The 24,562-nt window shown below is 36.1% G+C and overlaps 2 protein-coding genes across 2 annotated transcripts; both read left to right on the top strand.

Moving 5' to 3' along the window:
- The first annotated feature begins 8,022 nt into the window (after nt 1-8,022).
- On the top strand, nt 8,023-9,759 carry LOC122591751. The gene is made up of 2 exons (XM_043763997.1): nt 8,023-8,765; nt 8,862-9,759. Exons 1-2 carry the CDS (start codon nt 8,023-8,025, stop codon nt 9,757-9,759), a joined length of 1,641 nt encoding a protein of 546 aa, XP_043619932.1.
- A 5,161-nt stretch (nt 9,760-14,920) lies between these two features.
- Nucleotides 14,921-20,562, top strand: LOC122593525 (50S ribosomal protein L18). The gene is made up of 2 exons (XM_043765946.1): nt 14,921-14,990; nt 20,047-20,562. Exon 2 carries the CDS (start codon nt 20,049-20,051, stop codon nt 20,403-20,405), a length of 357 nt encoding a protein of 118 aa, XP_043621881.1. The 5' UTR covers nt 14,921-14,990; nt 20,047-20,048; the 3' UTR covers nt 20,406-20,562.
- Nucleotides 20,563-24,562: the final 4,000 nt, after the last annotated feature.

Genomic DNA, 24,562 nt, shown 5'->3' on the forward strand with positions numbered 1-24,562 from the left:
ATCCATCACTAATAATTAACTTAAATATAACCTTTCATGATTATTTGTTGTTAAAAAACTAAAAACGTATTACCATTAAAAATTTAAGGGTATTATTTAGTGATGGATTTTTAAAAATTAAAATTTTATAAAACTTTTTAAAAAGTTAAAAGGTATTATCTATTGATGGATTTTTAAAAAATTAAAAGTTTTTACGGAGTAAAACTTTTTAAAAAGTTAAAAGGTATTATTTAGTGATAGATTTTTAAAAATTGTAAGCTTATAAAACTTTTTAAAAAGTTAAAACGTATTATTTAGTGATGGATTTTTAAAAATTGTAAATTTATAAAACTTTTTAAAAAGTTAAAATGTATTATTTAGTGATGGATTTTTAAAATTGTAAGTTTATAAAACTTTTTAAAAAGTTAAAACGTATTATTTAGTGATGGATTTTTAAAAATTGTAAGTTTATAAAAACTTTTCTACAACTATTAATATAATTAATAATTAACTTAACTCAAGAGATTGTAACATACAATTAGTAACTCTGTTCAAATAATATAAATGTCATATTTGGTATTTTAATTATCTATTCTCGTGTCAAACACAGAGGAAGTTAACAACATTTTTTGGAATAAAAAATATACTACTAAATAAATGCAAATAAAAAACTTATAAATTCTAATTTACAAATATAAGAAAAAGCAAACTGGTAATTTGATATTTGCCTTTAAAAATAAAATCTTTGATATATTCTTAGAAAGTAAATATACGTTATAATGTGAATTGGAGTTTAATCATAAATTGAAATATTTATAAGTTTTAGAATTTTTAGTGGTAATATGTTTTTAGTTTTTTAAACAATAAATAATCATGAAAAGTTAAAAAGTGTTAAAAATTATATTTAATTATTTAATAAGATTTTTGCTTTTATGAAAAAATTAAAACGTATTATTTAGTAATGGGTTTTAAAAAAAGTTGCAAGATTGGTCCCTGTGATTTTTTACATTTTAGCAATGAGGGTCCCTGTGGGGTGAAAAGTACATAAATACCCCCACACGTGCGGCACACGTGCACACTTGACGGCCCCCTTTACGGATCCGTCAAAATTGGCGCAATTTTGTAAAAAAATTTCAAAATAGGGACCCCATTACAACGATTTTCGAAAAGGGACCACACTTGCTAAAGTGTACAAACCACAGGGACCAATCTTGCAATTAACTCTAAACTTTGTTTGCAAAATTTGCTTTTCCAACAACTAAGGCCTATTTTTTTTTATCATTAAATTTTGGATCCAATGATATTACTTCTTTATAAAAGAAAATAATTGGATGAGATCTCCCTGATCCCATATATCATCACTAATTCCTCAGTTAGGTTAGTGTCTAGGTGAATCTCAACTACTTAATAGTCTTCTGATTATCTCAAATTTACATTTGGCATGACTCGAACCAGGATCCCTCCTGAAAAGTGGCGGCTAGTGGTATATACATATCTTTAATTCTAAGAAAACATTTTGATACCAAAAAACCCTATGTTTTGAATTCGGAGAGAATTTTTTGCTCCTGCGAAATATTGAACACAAAACTTTAAAAACTAAATTCATCCAAATATCAATTTATTAATAGTTTTTCAACGACAATGTCCATAATAACATTTGTATTTCCGATCATCCACAAAATTTAGTTAACTTTTATGGGAAATAGAAATGCCTGATGACTCACTATAAAATGTATGGATGAATGAATTTCATTTTTTCACCAATAGGCAAAAGAAAGTTTTTAACTACTACTGTAACTTACTTTTTGGTTTTAGAAGTGAGGGAAAGTGTGAGAGTTTGCTTGTTAAGTGAAGATTGCTTTTTCTCCCCCATGGATGATGGTGGGTTTTTCCCATTTTGATATATCTGACCACCTGCCACTGCCACTGTCTTCAAAATCAACTACAACCATCATAACTTTTCAGTTTCTTATACATTTAGTTCTTTTTTTCATAGTCAACATGCACCATAAATAACCTTGATCTACTTCTACTCTTTCTCTCCCACCCCCCATAATACTTACTACAGTATATGATTTTTTTTTTCCAACTATTACCTTTACCATATTTTAGTTTACCTTTCTTATAAATTTATTAAAACAAAAAATAATGATACGTGTGGTTTTGGTTTTGGGTTAAATGAATACGTTTAATAGCCAAGCCAGAATAATAGGTTATCACATTAGATATAGACTAGTTATAACTTCTAGTTCTCAAGGAACTTTCCTTTAAAATAACTTATAAGTTTATATATCTAAAACTTTGAGTTATAAAAGATAAATGGAAGGGGTTTTCATGTTCAAAGTCTATTTGTAATTTGTTTATCTGAGCCAAGTTAAACGACATATCCGCTTTTGAATCATGTCTCGTTTAAATCAACATTTAATTAAACGAAGGGATTCTAGAAAACTTTTAACTAACCACTGGGGTTTAACACCAGTAGTCAGGGATGTTTCACTAAACCTGCTATGCGGGGCCCCGGAGAAGTTTACTTCAAAGTCTCGAGTTCGAGCCTTGGTAGGTTCTTCTCGACGGTATTTTTCAATAAAGGAGGTGGTATGGTGAGAAATATTATTTAAGATCCACTTAGTGCGGGACCCTTTTGTTGTGCAATTAGCACACATCATACGCGTCTGAGGTAAAATTCACTTGTCAAAAAGAAAACTTGTAACTCTTGGATTAAAATCAAGGGTCAAAATTCAATGCTTAATTATGAATATTGATCCTAAATTATAATTCAAAGGTAATAATTCTAACTTGACCCTTCAAGTTGTTTTCAACTAAAGGGAATCTTCATCCTTAAATGAGAGGTAAGTATATGTTGAATTTTTAAAGTCACCGTCACTAGATTAATTACTAGTCAGTGAATTTTTCAAAAGGAAAATGATTAATCTTTTTAAACATTAGCTTAAAAATTCTTCATAAACATATAAATGTGACAAGTAAATTACACTTAAATCTCTTTTCAAATCTTACCATTTAATTTTTTACTTATCGACATCTTCTGATATAGGTTTTACAATTGACGCTACAAGTCATTTTTGTACAATTGTGATACATCAATCAACATAAACAATACGAATATCATTTTTTTTATATGTATATCAAGTAAGATTCAAACCTGAATTTCTTGTTAAATTTTCTTTTTCTTTTACACAACTTTCAAGATGCCTCGCTACTGAAACACACTGAAAAAGTGAAAATTGTTTAAGCAATTACATAAATACTAAGCGAAACAAGATTTTTAAGAACAATGCATGGTTCTGTATAAATGTATAACAAGACAAGTTGTGTATAAATATATACATAATCGAACCGGTTAACAAAAAAACTAGAACCAATTATGAATTAGGAATGATAACAAGACAAGCTCGGTAAAGAAAACCATCTTTGTCGCTGGACTCGAAAACTAAAACAAGTCCTAAGCCTGTCTCGTTCTCTAAAACCCGACCTGGTCTATGTACGTTCTCCATTGCTATTCTCCAAACCCAATCCAGTATTGCATATATATGTTTCTAGCATCAAATTTTCTATTAAGAGTATCTTACAACAAATATGTTTATATGATTCAGGTTTCTCACAATAATGAATAAATTATCTATTTTATATGCAAAACAAATAGCATACAATATAAACATTTGATTTAATGTAATATATGGACATGTATATCGTCACTACTCTACACCTAATTATCTTTTTTGCCATATCTTGCTGTGAGATTCTCATGTTACAATTTTATTATCTTAGTTTTAGGAATTTCAAGTTTATGTGACATAAATCAAAAAAGCTAAAGGTAAATTTACTTAAATTGTGGAACACGTATAGCACATTACATTACATCAAAACACAATTCCCTTTCCCCGTCAACTTTTGATATTTTCTTTCTGTCTTCACTTTTATCATTTGTCCCCTATCAAAATTTACTTTTTTCATTTATAATGTATCTACTGTGTGAAATATACGATACAAAATTTATTTATTTATTAGACTTATAATTCTCATCGTAAGTTAATACAAAATTTATTTATTTATTTGACGATGTATGACATCCGTAGCCTATTTAATCATCATAACCGCAACTTAATAACTATCACCCATGCACTGAGGCCGCAGGGTAATACAATTAGGCTCCGGAAATATTCAGAAAAGCCAAATAGTACGTGAGTGACGAAAGCCTGAACAGATATCAGAATCATTGTCTTATTCCACGAAGTCAACTTTCGTACATAGGTAAACGACGCACCGAATAACGGTCTCTTACCATTTGATGTCATTCACCAGGAACCTCCTGCACACCTGATGTCATGAATTGGGGACCAGAAGTGACCTATAATATACCCTCTATATATACATGTCCTTCATCCCAAGTCAAGGGCATCATGCAAAAAAACACACAAGAATACTCTCCAAAATACACACTTGGTGGCGTGAAGCTGATTATCCACTTAATACCAATCGGGAATCACCAGCAAGTAACACCACATCCCTAATATCCCATTTACAAGATCTCAACATATAATTCAAGGGTAACTTTATCCTTGAACAAGTGGCGCCATCCGCATTTTAAACTTACGATCTTGTAACAAAATGGCGGAGGAAGACCCTCCTCCGGGTTTCGAGGCAACTGCACCACAAAATGTAACACCGGAAGCAAATAACCAAAACCAAACAAATACTCAAAATCAAACAAGTAACACAACAGAAGCAATTGAAAATATGTTGCGGCAACACTTGCGGAGGTTAAATATGCAAAGTGTTCGGACTCGTTTAAATTATGACGAGGATAGTGATGACATACAAGAAATAGAGGCAGATACGCCTCCAGTTAGAAACAGTAACAGGAGAGTCGGAGCCAGGGTACACTTCAACGAAGGCGTGCAAGAAAACCACACTACGATACCAAATACACAAGGGCAAACACCAAACTTACCACCGCTAGCTGCAGAATTTGTACAAGTCAATGGGCAAGCATATAACCCATCTTACCACGGTTTTGCCCAACCAATTCACATACCATCAAACTATAGCCATACCATACCAAACCCAACGCAATAAACTTTTGTAATCCCCCCCCCCCCCCCGAACAATCAAAATGGAGGCTCCGGCGGGGCAAGCCAATTTTACACACCGCAGTACAATACATACCAAGCGACACATGGTCAGCCGCAGGGATATAGTTAATACCCGCAACAATCATCACAATTTCAACCGCAATTTCAACCACAGTTCCGACCACAATCCCAATCGCAAAATCACCAACAATCATATAGTCATTTCCAGCAATCCCACTTTCATCAGCCAGGAGGAAGCATGCCTCAAGGCAATTCCGGAATACCAAGAGAACATGACATGATATTACAGACAGAGCCTGGACCTTTCATACAATGGATCGAAGACTATCCGTTACCGGAAGGTGGATTGCCAAAGGGAATGTCCATGTATGATGGAAAAGAAGATCCCGATAACCATTTAAAGCATTTCAACGGAATGATCCGGATGCAGAAGTGGACAGTTCCTGTCGCATGCCACATGTTTGCCATGACCCTCAAAGACGCAGCAAGAGCATGGCTAGAAAGCTTGCCGACAGGAAGTATGATAAACTTTGATGATCTAAAAACTAAGTTCCGGTCATATTTTGGGTAGCAACGAAAATACAAAAAGATGCACCTAGAAGCGCATAATATCAAAAGAAGAGAGAATGAAAGTGTCGGACAATTCATGACAAGATACACAGATGAAACGGTACTGATGAAGGGGCTAAATGAAAATCAGAAAATATCGGGATTTGTGCATGGGTTGCGGTTTCAACCTCTAATAGAATTTCTATCAAGAGATTTACCCGAAGAATATACAACCCTCATGGACAAGACACACATTTGGCTAGTGGGGAAAGAGACAGCCGGAGGGGTTGGAGGACCAGTGTATGGTTCCGGTGGCAAAGACATAGATCGGGGGTGAAGAAACAGAAATTTCCGCATGGAAAGGAATCGGTCCGCACCTTTCCAGAGACTGCAGATTTCCCCCTCGAATCATCATGGCACAATTCATCACAACTCGTGCCCACCGCGGGATATCTTAGCAGCCGAGAAAGCTCCGGCAAAAAGTCCTGGAAAATATAAAGGGCCTGACATGACTAAATTTTGTGACTACCATAATCGGCCAGGGCATGACACAAATGACTGCAAAGTACTCAAAAGCAAAGTTGAAGAAGCCATGAGGTCCGGGAGATACTCGTCTCTAGTAAAGGGTATGAAAGAGACAAGTTCAAGACATAATGCGGAACGGCAAGCAACAAGAGAAGTGCCGGAATCAAAACTAGAACCTCTGGAAGACCCAATCATGGTAATCGAAACATATGAAAAGAAGAAAGAAGCACTCCCGGACGAGCCTTGGAAAAGTGTGACAATAAGTTTTCCCCCAATGAAAGAAGAAGAAGCCTCCGACGAGCCAATCCTAATCACGACAGTCATTGGAAATCACCCTGTCCGGAGGGTCTATTTGGACACGGGCAGCGGATGTGAAGTCATGTACGAGCATTGCTTCCTAAAGTTAAAAGCAACATTAAGAAGGACACGTAGAGACGTTACCAGCCCGCTCGTAGGACTTTCTATGGAAAGATCTTGGTCGTTGGGATAAATAACCTTATGGGTAAGAATAGGTGAAATGCCAAGGGTCCGGACAGAACAATTAACGTTCATTATAGTAAGAGCTGCATCTCCTTACAATGTAATTTTTGGAAGGACAGCTATGCGCAAGTTTGGAATGGTTCCATCTCCAAGGCATGCAATGGTCAAATTTGCTACACCCCATGGAATTGGTAGTATAAGAGCCGATCTGAAACAAGAGTGTGTGTGCGCACAAGTTGATGTTTCAAAAGAAAAACAAGAGGTGGAAAAGGATGCGGTCACCAAGTCATCAATGGAAAAAGTGTTCATAAACGATAAATATCCGGAACAATATGTGTTGATAGGAAACCAACTCCCAGAAGAATATAAGGAAAAGTTGAAGGCACTCTTACGAACGAAAAAAGATATATTTGCTTGGACACCTGCGGAAGTGTCCCCAAACAATTGAAGATAGGCAATGAAATATTTGACACACAACATCGTTTAAATGCAAAGCCTCATGTGATTCCCGTTAAGCAAAAGAAGAGGAGTTTGGCTCCGGACAGAAATAAAGCAGCCAAAGAACAAGTTGATGATTTAATTAGCGCGGGAATACTGAGGGAGGTGAAATACCAAAGCTGGATTGCAAATCCAGTAATGGTCAAAAAACATGACGGTGGCTGGAGGATGTGTGTAGATTTCACAGACATTAACAAGGCATGCCCGAAAGATTGCTACCCACTCCCAGAAATCGATTGGAAAGTGGAGTCATTGGTAGGCTTCAGGTTGAAGTGTTTCTTAGACGCTTACAAAGGCTACCATCAAATACAGATGCACCCAGATGACGATTACAAAACGACCTTCTATACAACCGAAGGAATTTTTTGTTACAAAAAGATGCCTTTTGGTTTGAAAAATGCCGGAGCTACTTATCAAAGGTTGGTGGATAAAGTTTTCAGCAAGCAGATAGGACGAAATTTAGAAGCCTACGTAGATGATATGGTGATTAAGAGCATGGAAGAAGAGGACATGTTAAAAGACATAGAAAAAACTTTTAAAACCTTGCGGACCATCAACATGAAGTTGAACCCAAAGAAATGTTCATTTGGAGTAGAGGAAGACCAGTTTTTGGGCCATGTTATAACTAAAATAGGCTTCGGAGCAGATCCAGAGAAGATTAAGGATATCCAAAAAAATGCAACCCCCAAAAACGATGAAAGACGTGCAAAGTCTCAATGGGAAGCTCGCAGCACTACACCGTTTCTTATCTAGGTCTGCGGACAAGTCGTTACCCTTTTTCAAAACTCTTAAGGGATGCCTGGAGAAACAACATTTCAGATGGTCGGAAGAAGCACAAAAAGCGTTTAACAAGTTGAAAGAACACTTATGTCAGCTCCCAATGGTTACGGCACCAAAAGCTGGGGAAACGTTGCAAATGTACCTAGCAGCCTCCGAAGAAACAATAAGTGCGGTGTTAGTGGCTAACAGAAAGGAAGGTCAGCAGCCAATATACTATGTCAGCAGGGTATTGCAAGGCCCAGAAGTAAGGTATCCAGAAATCGAAAAATTAGCACTAGCGCTCATTCATGCAGCCAGAAGGCTACGACGCTATTTCCAGGCGCATCCGATAGAGGTGCTCACTGATAAACCGATAAGACAAGTCTTGACAAAGCCAGAAGTCTCAGGAAGACTGGCGAAATGGGCGATAGAATTGGGAGAGCATGAAGTAGAATTCAGACCGAGGAATTCGGTGAAAGGCCAAATCCTCGCAGATTTTTTAGCAGAAACCCCACCTCAAAGGTGCGGCGAGAAACGCAAGATGTTACCGCAAGCTAAAAAAGCAGAAGTCGGAAGAGAGGAACAACACCAAGAAACTTGGAAATTATTCACGGACGGAGCCTCAAGTGCCGATGGCTCCGGAGCCGGTTTGATCTTAACCAATCCAGTTGGGCAAGAATTCACGTATGCGTTACGTGTCGAATTCAAAGCTTCGAATAATGTGGCAGAATATGAAGCATTGTTGGCTGGTCTTAGAATCGCCAAAGAAATGAAAGTTGAGCACTTAAATGCTTGTGTAGATTCCCAAATCGTTGCCTTCCAAGTTGATGGGACATATGAGGCCAAAGAGCCGATTATGAAGAAGTATTTGGCAAAAGCTCAGCAATTGATACAAAATTTCAAAAGCTTCCGGATTCAGAATATAAGTTGAAACCACAATAAGATTGCTGATGCATTAAGTAAGTTGGCCTCTACTTCCTTCGCGCACCTCACGAAGGAAGTCTTGGTGGAAACATTAGCAAAAAGCTCAATTGAAGCAGAAGTCCTTACCGCGGCCATCGAGGAAGAAGGAGATACCTGGATGAGTCCCATAGTGGAATACCTAACAAGTGGAATACTCCCGGAAGATAGAGACCAGGCCAGAAAGATAAGAGTCAAGGCACCTCATTATGTGCTCAGAGAAGAAGGTTTATACCGAAAATCATACATGGGTCCCTTGTTGAGATGTATAGGCCCAAGACAAGCCGTCAAAGTAATCAGAGAAATACACCATGGAGCCTGCGGCTTACATTCCGGAGCAAGAATGGTAGTTGCAAAGATAATCACGATGGGTTACTATTGGCCCTCCATGCACAGAGACACAGTAGCAGAAATTCAAAAATGTGATTCATGTCAAATACATGCTGCAACTCCAAAAGCACCCAAGAATGAACTCATTCCAGTAACATCAGCATGGCCGTTCTCGAAATTGGGAATTGACATCGTGGGACCTTTCCCACCAGCATCAGGAAAAGTTAAGTTTTTAGTAGTGGCAATTGATTACTTTACAAAATGGGTAGAAGCAAAACCCTTAGCCACCATCTCCGGAAAAAACATGGAAAAGTTTGTGTGGGAACAAATCATAACAAGGTTTGGGATCCCTAAGACAATAGTCAGTGATAACGGCAAACAATTTTGCCAAGGTGTTTTCCCAACCTTTTGCAGGAATTTAGAAATCCAACAATGCTTCACATCCGTGGCCCATCCACAAGCCAACGGACAGGTGGAAGTAACAAACAAGCAAATCGTGCACGGGATAAAGACAAGACTAGGAAGGAGCCAAATTGGTTCGGTAGAAAAGCTTCATCAGGTTTTATAGGCCAACAGAACAACACCCAAAACCAGCAACAGAGTTACACCCTTTAGTTTAGTCTATGGTTCTGAGGCCATGATCCCTCCGGAAGTTAGTGTGCCTACAGCCCGAAGGTATAACACAGAAGAAGATAACGAAAGATAACTCCGAGAAAACCTTAATTTATTGGAAGAAAGAAGAGAGATTGCGTCAATCAAAGAAGCAGAATACAAGGGAATGATCAAAAGGTATTATGACAAAAGAGTGAAAAAAGAGACTTTCCTTCCAGGGGACTATGTTTTCAGAAACAACGATGCTAGCAAAGCAGAAAAACAAGGGAAACTAGGACCCCAGTGGGAGGGACCCTATGTAGTCACAGAAGCCTGCGGCAATGGGTCCTACAAATTGGCCACTCTGCAAAGAGAAGACCTCCCAAGAACCTGGAATGGTTCTCAGCTCAAAAAGTGTTACATTTGATAATCACCAATGCTATTTTTGTAAGGCACATGGATTCATTATCCAAATTGACAAGTAGTATGTCAAATACATGTAACGGAGTATGATTAATGAAAACATTGAAGCCAGAGAAAGGCTAAATTTAGTCAAGTATGACAATTCTAAAAATGCTACGGTTGACATTCCTCACCGTAAGCAAGACGTACAGGATCGCAACCTTACGTCTCGGGATCCCAACAATCCTGAAAAATGCGAACAGGAGCCGAACCTCCTAAAAAGCATTCCAAAGCCACGTTTAAAACGTTTCGGCTACCATATTTCCAAAAATAAAAAGCCCAAGGAAAGCCCTTGGCACCTTCTAAAAAGATAGATTTTTAAAGAAAAAGCATTCCAAAGCCACGTTTAAAACGTTCCGGCTACCATATTACCAAAATTAAAAAGCCCAAGGAAAGCCCTTGGCACCTTCTAAAAAGATAGATTTTTAAAGAAAAAGTATTCGAAGGCCACGTTTAAAACGTTCCGGCCACCATATTTCCAAAAATAAAAAGCCCAAGGAAAGCCCTTGGCACCTTCTAAAAGGATAAACCTACACCCAAAACAACCTAAAATTATAACAAAAAGTAAGTGAAGATAACAGTTCGACCCTCGTATCCGCAATCTATTTGTCTAAAGCTGCGGTATCAAATTCAATGTGTGTTAAGCACAAACAAAGACTATGTAAAGATAAATGTTGTCAACGCATACAAAAGCCAACATTGTTTTGGTTAACAGAGACCTTACAGACATAGTATGAAAAAGAGTTATTGAAACATTGTTCAAATAAACAAAGTCTAAGAATAATACGATGGTTCAAGCAACCACACTTGAAGGATTACTGGAGGCCGTAGCCTTCTCCAGACATGCCTCCGGATCCACTGCGAGTAGCTCAGAAGGAGAAAGTTCGAAACTAACGGAAAGCTTGGAAACATAAGACCATTGCTTGTTTTGAAACGCTTCACCGGCTTCTCTCAACTTCCCATAAGCTTGCGGATTGTAACCAGGGACCTTCGTAATATCAAAACCCCTTACTGTTCAACCTCTCCAAAATCTTATGACTCCCGTAGGCAACGGACAAACCTTGCATCTTACCCATCTGCTGATTGTACTCGGTAGAATGATGAAGCTTACGAACAACCTCCGGAAGGATACCAATCAACTCTTTCTTTTCTTCCCTGGCAGCCACAACCTCTCGTTCCAAAGCTTCCGACTTCTCTTTCTCCTTTGATATATCCACATCAAACTGGGTTTCCAAACTTGATTTTTCTAACTCCAAATTTTTAAGTTTTTCTTGAATATTGATCAGCTCTTGCTCCGCAGCCAATTCAGATTCCAAACGTTGTACCTTGGCATTCACAACCTGCGGGTTAGAGGCATTCTCCAAGCCCATCACTTTACGCCGGAGCAAAGTGTTATGACGATGGTACCGGCCTTTCTCCGCATCAAGAACCTCGACCCTCCTCCGAACATCACGCTATATAAATCAAATGACAAATAAATAATAGTAAATAATAATAACAATATTAACATAAAGGGGAGAGGAAGAAAAATGTAACAATTTAAGTTAACCAACCGCAAGAGAAAGAGAATCAATAGCATGACGAGCCAAATTATCATAAAATTGCCGATGATTCATCAAAGCCGTAGCCCGGAGGCGAGCGGGGATCATCGCATGCTCAATATATTCGGCCCTTTCTTCTTCTAACTCCAAGGAACTATTATAAGGGATCCCCGGAAACACAACAGAGAAAGGTTCATCACTATCCGGAACCATAGGAATGCGAGGATCGGGCGGACCCTCACTATGAGATGAAGTGGCATGGCGGGAACCAGTTCCGCTTTGACCATCAGATTCTGAAGACTCATGCTCTCTATCAGGAATACCAATCTTCCGGCGGGCCATCAAACCCTTGCCAACACCATGGGCAGGCACCGTAGCCAGAGAGTCATCATGAGGGACCCTATACGTACCTCTGGCAGGCTCTTGAATCCTAAGACCTTTGAATTTTTTGGATTTCTTGACTGGTTGGGTACCAGAGTCATCCGCAGCCGTTTTCTTCCTCTTCGGAACCTTCTTCTTCTTTAAACCAGACACTTCTTCAACCTCCTCACTGACTTCTTCACCATCTTTCTTCTTTTTACTTTTCATACTCTCTTTATGAGCAGCCAACACTTCTGATTTAAGAGCGGTAGCTTCGGGATTATCTGGGATAACAGTAATCTCCGGACTCAAATCAACACGCGCAACCTCATCAACAATTTGTCCCTCCGGAACATCAGGAAGAATTTCGAAAGACTTCTCCTCTGTTTCATCTGCTTCCATGAATTCAAAGAAACTCATAACTAAAAACAAAAAGAAAAAGAAAGGGAGGTAAGAAAAAGTCCACAAAAAGCTTGCGATACAAATAATGATTATAAATAAATAGAAGAAAAATGCACGATAAGTCAAGAAAGAGGGTCCGGAGAAGCCGTACCCCTCCCATCTTGACCAACAATTCTAGGCTGGACTGGATGGAATGCCCACAAAGAACTTATTTTGGCAATATATAAAATGGCCTCTCGAAGGGTACGACATCGAGTGGGAGGTCTACACAACACACGAACATGCTCCGGATTAACGCCTACTATGGCATCGGAGTCAGCCAAAGAGCCACGAGCCTCCCCCTTCATATTTAAGACAACTCGATATTTGTCGGGAATAATGCTATTACTCATATAAAAAAGTTTTGATTTCCAACCCTTGACTGAATCTTTAACGTCGTATAAGCACTCCGGAAGCTTTGACCCTGGGCGCCTTTCAAATGTATACCAATCACCTGCGGCACCTAACCTAAAAAACTTACGGAACAAACCTACGGTAGGTTCAATATTACGAGCCCGACAAGCAACCTCAAAAGTGACCACACGCATGGCTCCGAAAGGGATAATTTGAGACACATGACAACAGAAATGCGCTAACACCTCCAAAAACAAAGTAGTAAAATGAAGGCGTACGTTGGCTACTTCGAACATACCAAAGTATAAACCTATTTTGCCTTCCGGGATATTTTTCATGGTGTCGGAAGGGGAAGGAACTGTATATCCGTAGCCGGAAGGAAACCTATAAGTCGAAAGCAATGAACCTAGACTCTCCCTACCTTCGGAACAAAAGTGAATATGAAAATCCTTTTTATTACCCAAGTTAAAAAGATGAAACAATACAAGTGATATAACTAACCTGCGGAGTAAAGAATGATGCTACGGATGAAGATAGGAGGCTGCGGATCAAAAAGTTTGAGATAAAAATAGGGTTTGAGAAAATATGAAATTGTAAAATGAGACGAAAAGCTCCTCCTATTTATAGGGGAAACAAAACGACAAAAAGTAATGAAAGAAAAGAAGGCACACAATCAAGACGCGTGGCAGGCAAAATCATTGAAAGGCATCATGAGTTCCAAGGCAACCGTTTCCTTTTCCCCACAAAGTTTTTTCAAAAAAAAAGGGGGGGGGGGGAAGGAAGGGATAAGACATAATAAATAAGATAATGAAAAGCCTCCGAAAAACTTTTTTTACTTAAACCACAGAGATAAGTTAGTCAATAAACTAAGCATTTTAGTAAACACAATGCTAGGCTGGGGGGCTTGACGATGTATGACATCCGTAGCCTATTTAATCATCATAACCGTAGCTTAATAACTATCACCCATGCGCTGAGGCCGCAGGGTAATACAATTAGGCTCCGGAAATATTCAGAAAAGCCAAATAGTACGTGAGTGACGAAAGCCTGAACAGATATCAGAATCATTGTCTTATTCCACGAAGTCAACTTTCGTACATAGGTAAACGACGCACCGAATAACGGTCTCTTACCATTTGATGTCATTCGCCAAGAACCTCCTGCACACCTGATGTCACGAATTGGGGATCAAAAGTGACCTATACTATACCCTCTATAAATACATGTCCTTGATCCCAAGTCAAGGGCATCATGCAAAAAAACACACAAGAATACTCTCCAAAATACACACTTGGTGGCGTGAAGCTGATTATCCACTTCATACCAATCGGGAATCGCTAGCAAGTAACACCACATCCCTAATATCCCATTTACAAGATCTCAACATATAATTCAAGGGTAACTTTATCCTTGAACATTATTAGACTTATAATTCATCGTAAGTTGGTTTAATTACGTTATATTATAAAGAAAATATTCGATCATTATGTTAGTTAAAGTTAACAAAAAACATATGGACTATATTTCTTTTGAAAGGTGTGAATTATTCACGAATATCGGAAGGTCTATCTTACGTTGTCTAACTAGGTTTCGGCTAAAAAGCTCCCTTGCTGAATACATCCCCAATTGAAATCCCTTGATAAGAAGCTCCTTCCCATAAATGAAAACACTCATACAGACCCACCCACGATAGGTGGAGATTAAATATCTATGGCCACTTCTAAATATGTCTAGTATAATAATTACCTTTTCACACTTTGTTTTAAGTTGATTTTTCCTTCTCAACAACATTAAATTCATATCATTTTCTTATATTAAAATTTTGGTTAAGATATACAAGAGATAATTTTATTTGATAAATATGTATAAGAAAAAAAGAATAAATTATTGTTATTGGGCCTTAGTTTCTAAATTCAATCATGTTCTTGGGCTTCATCCAAGCCCATCTTATTTCTACCTAATAAACACACAAACAAAACAAAAACTGAAAAAAAACACAAAAAAACACTGCTGTTGCTATAGCGTCTTACATTCCGAAACCCTGACCCAGGTATTCAAAAGTTTGATTATTTAAAATCTTTTTTCTATTGTTTACTTTATTTTTTTTTTGTTTCAGATTATACGTATATGTATATGTATATATATATATATTAGAAACTGTTTTGATATGATGTGTTAGAGAGATGGATTGTAAATGTTACTGTATCTACATGAATCTTAATAGTGAAGATATGAAATGAATTAGTTAGTTCACCAACTGTTCGATGAAATTCCTAAGAAAATGCTTGCACCATTTTATAAGTCTTTTTCATACTTTTGTAAGGCATTCCGCATTTTTTTGGAAGGATTATAAACAAGATACCGAGTAATGACGAAACAGTATATTTCATTGGTCGTGTACTCGTGTCGACACTTGTAGAGTTGAAATGATAAGTTGATGTCGAAAACTGAGCTACTAATGCTTGTCGAGATATTTTGACTAAATGTTATGGGGTTTTAGGCTTGTGTATGCTATTAGGATAGGCGAGCGACTTGGTCTAATTTCTTTATTTTTGATGACCACCATTAGGGAAACATTATATTTGCTATAGATACTTAGATATAAATAAAGTACTGAAATTTGTTAAGTAGCCTGATCCTCGGCTGTTTGGGACTTTGTTAAGTAGTACTGAAATTTTGATATCTGTGTGATTCACGGTCTAGATGATCAAAACATGAGTTGGAAGCTTTGTTAATCTGATTGAAAATTAGCTATTTCTGCATGTTTGGTTAGTGATTGGAATGTGTTTGTTCAAAGTTTGAAGTTAATCCTGATTGCAAAGTGAATGTTCGTGATTTGATTAAGTCTGTTTGGGTTTAGGCTACACTTAGATTCTTTTCTATGATTTGTTTCAGTACTTGTTCGTGTTTCGTTTGGGTTATTTGATATCCTGCTTGGTTAATGAGCTGTGATTGTTTGAGTTTATTTCAAATTCACATTGCAAGAAAACAGTGTCTAGTTCGATTTTTAGGTGTTTGATCTGGTTGAATTTGAGTGAATCAAATCTTCATGTATGCTGTGTTATTTCTGATGAAACTCGAACTGGATATGCCATGTTGATCTAAAACCCGATTTGAAGGTGCTGTGAGAACTAAAGTTTGAATTACCTTTGATTTGTGCTTAAACTCGAACTGTTTTTTTTTTGGATCATAAACTTGCTTAGGGTAGTTAGTATTTTGAATGTGTTTTAGTGGTTTGTTGTTTCAAACCGAAGTACAAGAATTAATGTTTACAGTTCTTCTTAGCTGCTGATATTTGCTGAAACCCAAAGTGCATTTTATTTTCTTAAACCTGAACTACATTTTTGTGTGTATACGCTGTTCCTGTCTGCTTTTTCTTTTTTGATTTATTTTATGACCTATAGAAATGGAAACTTTTTTATTAGATGCCCTATACCCACCCTCTTTGGTAGAAAACCCAAACTGCAGTTGTGGGTTGATACCTGAACTAAGGAAAGCTCGAGGTCATCCCTGTGATAACATTTTAAAACCTGACCTTGTAGTATCTAATTTAGGAGAATTTACGCTTGGTTAAGGTGATTAATGGAAGAATTTAGATTAGTGTGTGAAATGCGTGTTTTGGAAGTTAGAGCATACATGAGAGAGAGATTAGAGGAATGGATATTTTCAATTAGGCAAATGTAATCTCATGTTTTATTACAACGAAAATGAGTTTTTACACTCATTGTTATAAGTATGGAAAATGTCAAATCTACCCTCTATATTTACATTATCAATCACTAAAATAAGATGTTCCAACAACTACCAATATGAAAATTTGATGATAGATATAGAGTTTATATGTACATATACACTACACAACATCTATTTCAGTTTGCTCATGCTATAATCTCACTTGATTAACTGTTTACAAATGTAATTTTCGTGGTTATTCATTTGTCAAATCCATTTAGAACTGTTTGATAACAAATGCTCTCCCAAGTCCTATTCCTAGTTAAGATCTCCATCACCCACTTTCTACTGCTCCTCTTCCGAAGGCATCAGAAGATTCTGCCATTTTTTTGAAATTATACATAAGCATCTTCTCTTCAATTTTAAATAATCCTCTTATGTGGCTAATCCAGAAATAAAACTAAGGTAGGTCCTTAAGGCATTTGAGATTTTGAGGCGACAAAATTGTAAGGGTTCAACGAGTCGGGTTGGGTATAGTTCTAATTTTAACTAAAGTGCATTCTTATTACGAAAAAAACCAAAAGTGGTTTTTTTCTTTAAATAAAATTTTATGTTTTGTTGATTCTTGTCTACTAAACAATTCATAGTAAGTTCTCATATAACATTAATAATAACTAGCTACACCAGCTCTTGTTTAATTTAGAATAAGTGAGCGGCGAACACCACTTTCAATTTAAAATTGAATTAAAATTAAATTATTTATTTACTAATATTGACACTAGACAGTAGACACTACACTAGTAAAGTAATAAGTAATATGGGCCTTTTAGGAAAATAGTATGATAGATTGATAGCAATATGGGCCTCATGATAAAACCCTAAATAGAGATCAAAGTAAAAACTGTCAAAGTCTTCCACCCCTCTTCGTCTTCTTCAGCTCCCCCATTTTTATTTTTTGCAGAAACTTTTACCTTTAATTGGATATTTTTTTTCAATATCTCTAATCATTTTCATCACTTTCTTCATCTACTTCATTCTAAGGTAGGTCCTTATATACTTTTAAGGTGTGTCCTATAAAATTATTACATCCTTTCAAGTAAGTCTTTGATTTGTAAGGTGGGTCCTAGGACCTACCTTCTACTATACTAGATCCGCCCCTCGGGATTTCTTTAAAGAATATTGTTGGTTAAGGGATTTACTTTTAACAGGATTCATTTTCTTGGCCTTGGGATCTTGATGTTCTTGTTCAAGAACTTGCCGAATCTTTAGGTCCTTATCTTTTGAGGGTGTTTCTACAAATATTTTCGTGTTTGTTTAGGCAACAACATTGAGATTTTTAGATCGTTTAGTTCCATTTTATTCTATTTCTGTCTGTGCTCCTTTGACTTATAGAATCTCCATGTGATTAAAATGGTAGCACTCAACTAATATGGTATGCCCTGAACTAATATATCTTTTTAAATGTTTAAAAATGTTAGAATTTTTTAAAGTATGGTCACTTTCAAACTGATCTTTCGCTTCTTTTCAAGAGCATATGACAAGGGCCGAGCAATGTATATTGGGGCATATTAGGTTATGTAGGTACCCTAGGCCCATATGTATATTCGGCTGGTTATATGGTATGTATATAACATTTAACATCAATATTTGAGAATGGGTTATAAGTGGTCAGCAACATCTCCTTATTTTGTCTGACCAACTGCTAAGTGTTTATTTCTTTTGTCGTTATCCTCTGCTCAATTACCAAATTTAACTTCGCTTGATCGAATTAATCTTTTTGCTTAAATCGCCCGGGTGGTAAACCAGTTTACAGTGTTCTTGTTGTAGTTCGCAGGTTTTTTTCATTTGCTGTTAGACTTGTCCAAGTAACAATTCGACTCGTAGGAGTCTAGTCATTTTAGACCTAAATTTTGGTGTCAACTTGTATCCATGCTTGACTCGGGTTGTGACCTGCAAAATAAAAAATGAGTTGTTTTAGAAATAAATCTGTGTTTGATAAAAAAGTAAATCGGGGCAATATATTGGCTTTCATGAAATTTAAATGAAACTGGGAAACATTTAGCAGCCATTTGACCCATCATTTTAAACAGCCATTTTTGACTTGTGTAACCCAGCCATTTTGTCACTTCTACTACTAGCTCTCAAAGTAGCTGCGATTTCTAGTGTGGGTTACTGCATTTTGATTATGTTAATGTCATCTTATATGTGTATATCTGAAGTTAAGAATTATGTTTAACCTTCGCACACGACACTAAGTTATTCATTTTATAGAAGCAAAATTTTCGCTAAAGCTTGCTGTAAGTTGTTCATCTACATCTATGTTTCCCTATGGGGCATATGCATGTGTCGAACCCTAGGGTGCTAGGATTGGCGGCTAGCTATAGGCCAGCTATACCAGCGAGTAAAGTATTACAGCAGAATGATAAGACGGAAGATTTCCACGGTTTGCAGAATTGTTAAACATATATCATAAGTAAAGTATATGCTTCTTATCGTGGCCATTTCATTGCTACTGGAAACAACATCTATTTCAGTTTCTGGTAGTAATCTACAACCCAAGCCAGCTATAATAGCCGAGTCAAGTAATCTGAGTATTGTTGCTTTAGAGTACATTTCTCATCTAAGTTGCATTTTAATGATTCAGAGAGCAAACAGAAGCAAAATTTGACTCTTATAAATCTACTAATCTTTTCCTTGCTCAGATAAGTTAAGAGTAACATCTTTGCATTGTCACTAAAGTTAGTGGTTCTGTATTCTTTTGTCCAACGAAGGATCCGAAAGATCAAAGATATAAACATTGGAGAAATGAATACGAACAGAGGATAGGAGAAAGGATATAATGTGTTATATGTTTGAGATAGTAATTTTTTGCTACAATGTTTTCTATTCTGCCGAATTGCCAATCACACGTTTTCTTTCATGTATTTTTTGATGCTACTGTTATTGCATATTTCTGCTGCACCATTGCATATTTCTGTGTTATATATTTCTGTTATTGTAATTGCTTCAGAATTGATAGTTGTATAGCCTTCAAATCTTGCGTTTTTTTTAATTGAAATTTTAAATTCATTATTTTTATAATCTTAAACAGTTGAAATGGGACAAATTACTAAATTTGGTTAACGCGAATACTGGTTTAAATGGATTGGAAGGTCACCCATTTTGTTCAAATTTATTGTTAGTTTGATAAAATTGTTCTATAATTATTATAACCAACACAAAAATGATTTTAAAAAGATGATAAAAATGTGTTAGGGTCAACCCCACCTGGCCTGTTTTGGTCTGTATTATAAAGTGGTCCATTTCAAGTTTTCAACTAGAGTCCATCTTGAACTGTGGCCCAACCTACCCATCTTGCCACTTATAAGCTCTATAAACGTCATACCCTGTGAATATATGTTTGTAATTATGACTTTTGTTTATCATATAAACAGATATGGTGATTCCACCACCAGTCAAGACTCAAAGAATTACAAACTATCTGAAACCGTATCTCTTGAGGATGCACTTTTCAAACAAGTATGTTAGTGCCCAGGTGATTCATGCACCAACTGCAACCGTTGCCTCTTCTGCAAGCTCACAGGAGAAGGCTATACGAGAAGCCTGGACCAACACAAAACAAAGCACCAGAGACGTTGCTGCTGCTGCTAAGATTGGAAAGCTTTTAGGTGAGAGGTTGCTACAAAAGGACATCCCAGCCGTTTCTGTTTTCTACAAAAAGGATCAAAGATATCATGGTAAGGTGAGAGCAGTCATTGATTCTCTAAGGGAAGCAGGTGTTAAGTTGCTTTAAGTTTCATATAATTGTATTTTTATAATAAAATTTGGAAATGAATCATGTCATCTGGATATTAGAAAGTTATGGATGGCTCGTCTATGTCCGTATAACGTTGTCTTCTATAATACTAAAACGCATCCGTGGTGACTTAGGATGACTCGATTTTGTTCAAGAGGAGCTGTTGTATACCTTTTGTAGGTTATCAGTATTAGGGGTAATCATGGGCTCATACCTAGACCGAACTGGTTGTGGCCCAGACTGGGCTTTAAACCGAATTGGGTTAGGATTGAGGACTGTTAATCGGACCATGTTTATCCGGTTCAGTTTGGGTCCTGGTCAAGTAACGGGCCAGGTTGAATAATTAATACCCGAGAAAGGTATGAGTACTGATTAGCGTTTATAGGATGAGCACTGCTCAAGTGCTCAACATAAATTGTGCCTACATCCACTCGACTTATAAGTCGACTCAAATTGTAAGCTCTGGTGTAGGATTCTTCTTAGTTGGTATATGACAATGTGTGTAACATTCTGGTGGAATGATAAAGAGCCGCAAGTTACAGGAACCACCGAATATATCAATGAAAAACTTTCTATATATGAATGATTTAAACTAAATCTGTGTAACCTTCTCGTTTAACTAACTCTCATGTTAACCCATCTTAATTCTAGCTTTGGCTGCATTTTTCCTTTTGCTACGTGAGTAGAGAATTGCTGCAGCCAGATATTTAGTACTTATATAGTTATATAAACAGTAATCTGTACTTGCATCATGCCAAATAGAAGTGGATTTTTATGTCACATGAACCCTTGCTGCTAAATACATGTAAATTCGTAGGTAGGTCGCTATCATTTTGTTGCAAGCTTGAGTTGCAGGTTGATTTTGTACAGAAATACATATATGTAACAGAATTACAAAGCAACGTATGTTATAAAACATTAATATTGCTAACATCAAGCATTCTAAGTTGTTAAAACAAGAATGTAATATGTAAATTAACCAAATAGAAATATTTAAATTCATCATATGTAAACAAATGTTTGTCATAAATAAAGTGAATAAGAAGATCGTCCATCGTCGAGCCCCAAATCTCTCATAAATTTTGGTGTATAGGTTCTCAAATTGCCACCGATGTACTTGCTCCAATTATATCAAAATCATATGCAAAGTAAAACATTGTTATTAACCACATAATTTGTTACCATTGCTTACCAAGTACACAACACATTGATAGTATCTAACTTTTTATGGGCTGCAGAGATTTCTAAACCACTATGAACTTCTAAATATGAATTAAAAGAGACTACCTTATTTCAAATAGAATATCTATCCTATTAGCTCTGAATAGCTCTAAAGCAGGAAAGATTTTTTGCTTTTCTACACTACAATCTGCATGGAAAGGAGATGGTTGTTGAACATCTTCCTAGACCCCTTCCATTGTATTCTTCCCTTAATACAACTAGGTCTTAGTGAAAGCAGAGAAGATAAAACTACCCTAAAAATCCCATTTTAGATTTGATAGAACTGTCTTGCAACTAGGTCTTAGTGAAAGCAGACATACTATCTTGAACTAAACTAGCATTAAGAACACCTTTCAAATAAGTCCAAACCTGAGAGGTAATTTCACATTGACAAAACAAATGAAGTAAAGAATCCTCTTGACTTCTAATGCAGAAATTCAATTTATAAGGCATTTGGTGTAAAAAAGAAACCAAATCTGATGCTACAAAACGATATGTAAATTAGAGTTGTATGTTGAACACAGATATAATTACCGTTAGTGATGTCATCAAAGTCATTCTCCATGTAGCTATGTAAATTATGATATGTAAGCCAAATCAATTCTTCAACCTTGGTAGCCCCCAAAGGACTTCTAAAAGCATCAAAAACCCAACCGCTACTACTAACGTGTACGAAGCAACGGTTAAAATTTGAATAGAGAGAATATCTAAGAAAATAATTACGTTACATTATATAAACATTTAAAAAGTCTTCACAACAGTTGATTTGTAAATGAAGTGATATGTGCGATTACCTTTGGCCATCTTTGAAAGAATGAACCATTGACTTTCCACCCGTCTAGCATGTCAAACGAATGTGAACTTGGTAAACCCGCCTTGAACTATTGACGTTACATTATATAAACATTTAAAAAGTCTTCACAACAGGTTTCTATATATTCACAGTTTTCACTTATACTACACATGCCTAATAACATTTATGAACTGGCGGACTTATGTAATCTAGCTTAATCAAAAAATGAGGCCCTTTTAGATTAGAATGTTATAAACACTTAAACATGTAGTTAATATAAATTGCAGACTACAAAAATTAAACCCTTTTATCGTAAGCAACAAATTAAATAATTAATCACATAAGATTGTTAAACTATAAACTGTTGTACCATCAGATTGCAACATGTAATATAATAAGTGTACAAAAAGTGAAAAAGAAAGGACCTATGATGGTTTATTTGAGGTATTGGTCAATAATGGCAAGACCTTGATTTGGCAAGGGAAAGCAACTCTTACCTAACCATTATCATAATATGGAGAAAGTATATTTGTATTTAATTTGTGACCAGCTACTATTATATGAAAGAAATTTTATTCGGGTTCATTGTATGTAAATAACCTGCTAAAATTGAACGAATCGTGTAAGAAATCAACGTGGCACCACCAGGCATCTGATACATGGCCCAATAAGAGACCTCCACATCAGCTTGTTTACACGATTCGTTTAGTTTTAACAGGTTACTTACATACAATGAATCAGACTAAAGTTTCTTTCATACAATAGTAGTTGGTCACAAGTTACATACACACATATATTTTTCCCTCATAGTATTGGAACAATAATGACACGTCAATATCACAAAGTATAAGATATATTAGGATTATATGTTACATGAATAATGCTTGTGCTATCATGATGTTTTCAGTTTGATGAAAGAAATGATAGTTAATTAGCCAATTTGATTATAAACTATGTAATCAAAACCTTAGATGACATTGTCCAGTATCAACCTGAAAGGTTAATATTAATTTATAAACAAGTGAAGTTTAGATCACACTATCTCATTATGAGAGAAGTATATATGTATAGATGGGTAATTGTATATGTTTCTTAATTCTCTAGAAATGTCACGAGTTTGACTTGAGAAATATGATGTATTACGATTAAGATACTTATATATTTGTTTAATGTAAGATATTTATGCATATTGTTGTCATGGTATTAACCTAATTAAATGAATGTTCATCACTAGCATTTTAATTAGGTTAGTAATTTTGATTTAATAAAGTTTGCTAATTTACATAGTTTAGACTTTAGATTATTAATTTATTATTAGTATTCAGTGTATTAGTACAAGTTAGTAATATAAGGACTGTTACCAAATTGTCTTTGGAAGTAGTCAAGATAGATTGATAATTAACACTAGTCGGGTTCACACTTCACAGCATTTAGTTAGTGGATTTCATGCACTTTCAAGAATACTAGTAGTGGGCTGCTAATTTTTGTGTTAATATTTAGTCATTTCGCTTGAGATATGAAATGACATAATCGAGGGTCTAAGTTTATTTAGGATTACAAATGGGTATGTTGAGTTTGTTAAGAGTGCCCAAATTATATATATATATCATCATTCACAGCGTCTGAACTTTAAGCGGAAAAAAAAATGTATGATCAGCTGCCAAAATAAAGGGGCGCCCTGTCAAAATAAAGAGGCGCCCTTCATATGCATTATGAGATTTTCATTATTTTATGGTAAACAATAATGATATCATCACTCTTTGTGAATTTATCACGGTATATAAGTATTTAGCATAAAACCAGAAATGTTTATGTTTGATAGATCATAAATATATCGCTTGTGGTGATGTAGATGTCACTTCATTCGTTTTATAAATACACTGTAGAGACTTTTTACGGTTTACAATGTGTAAGCTTTACGCATGAAATAAAAAGTGTGATCAGCTATCTATAAAGAATGGGGGCCTAAATCTTAAGTCTAGATGTATAACTAGAAAAGAAATTGAGTAATGATGAGTGGTTATTAGGCCTTTCCCAACAGTGAACACTTTCTCACCTCTTTCTCATCACCACGTCACTTATTTCTTACGTCTCAATTTCGTGACACACTCTTGCCAACAATACCTCTTCTTCACTTCTT

The sequence above is a fragment of the Erigeron canadensis genome, chromosome 3 (assembly GCF_010389155.1).
Source record: "Erigeron canadensis isolate Cc75 chromosome 3, C_canadensis_v1, whole genome shotgun sequence".
In the NCBI taxonomy this organism is placed as follows: Eukaryota; Viridiplantae; Streptophyta; class Magnoliopsida; order Asterales; family Asteraceae; genus Erigeron; species Erigeron canadensis.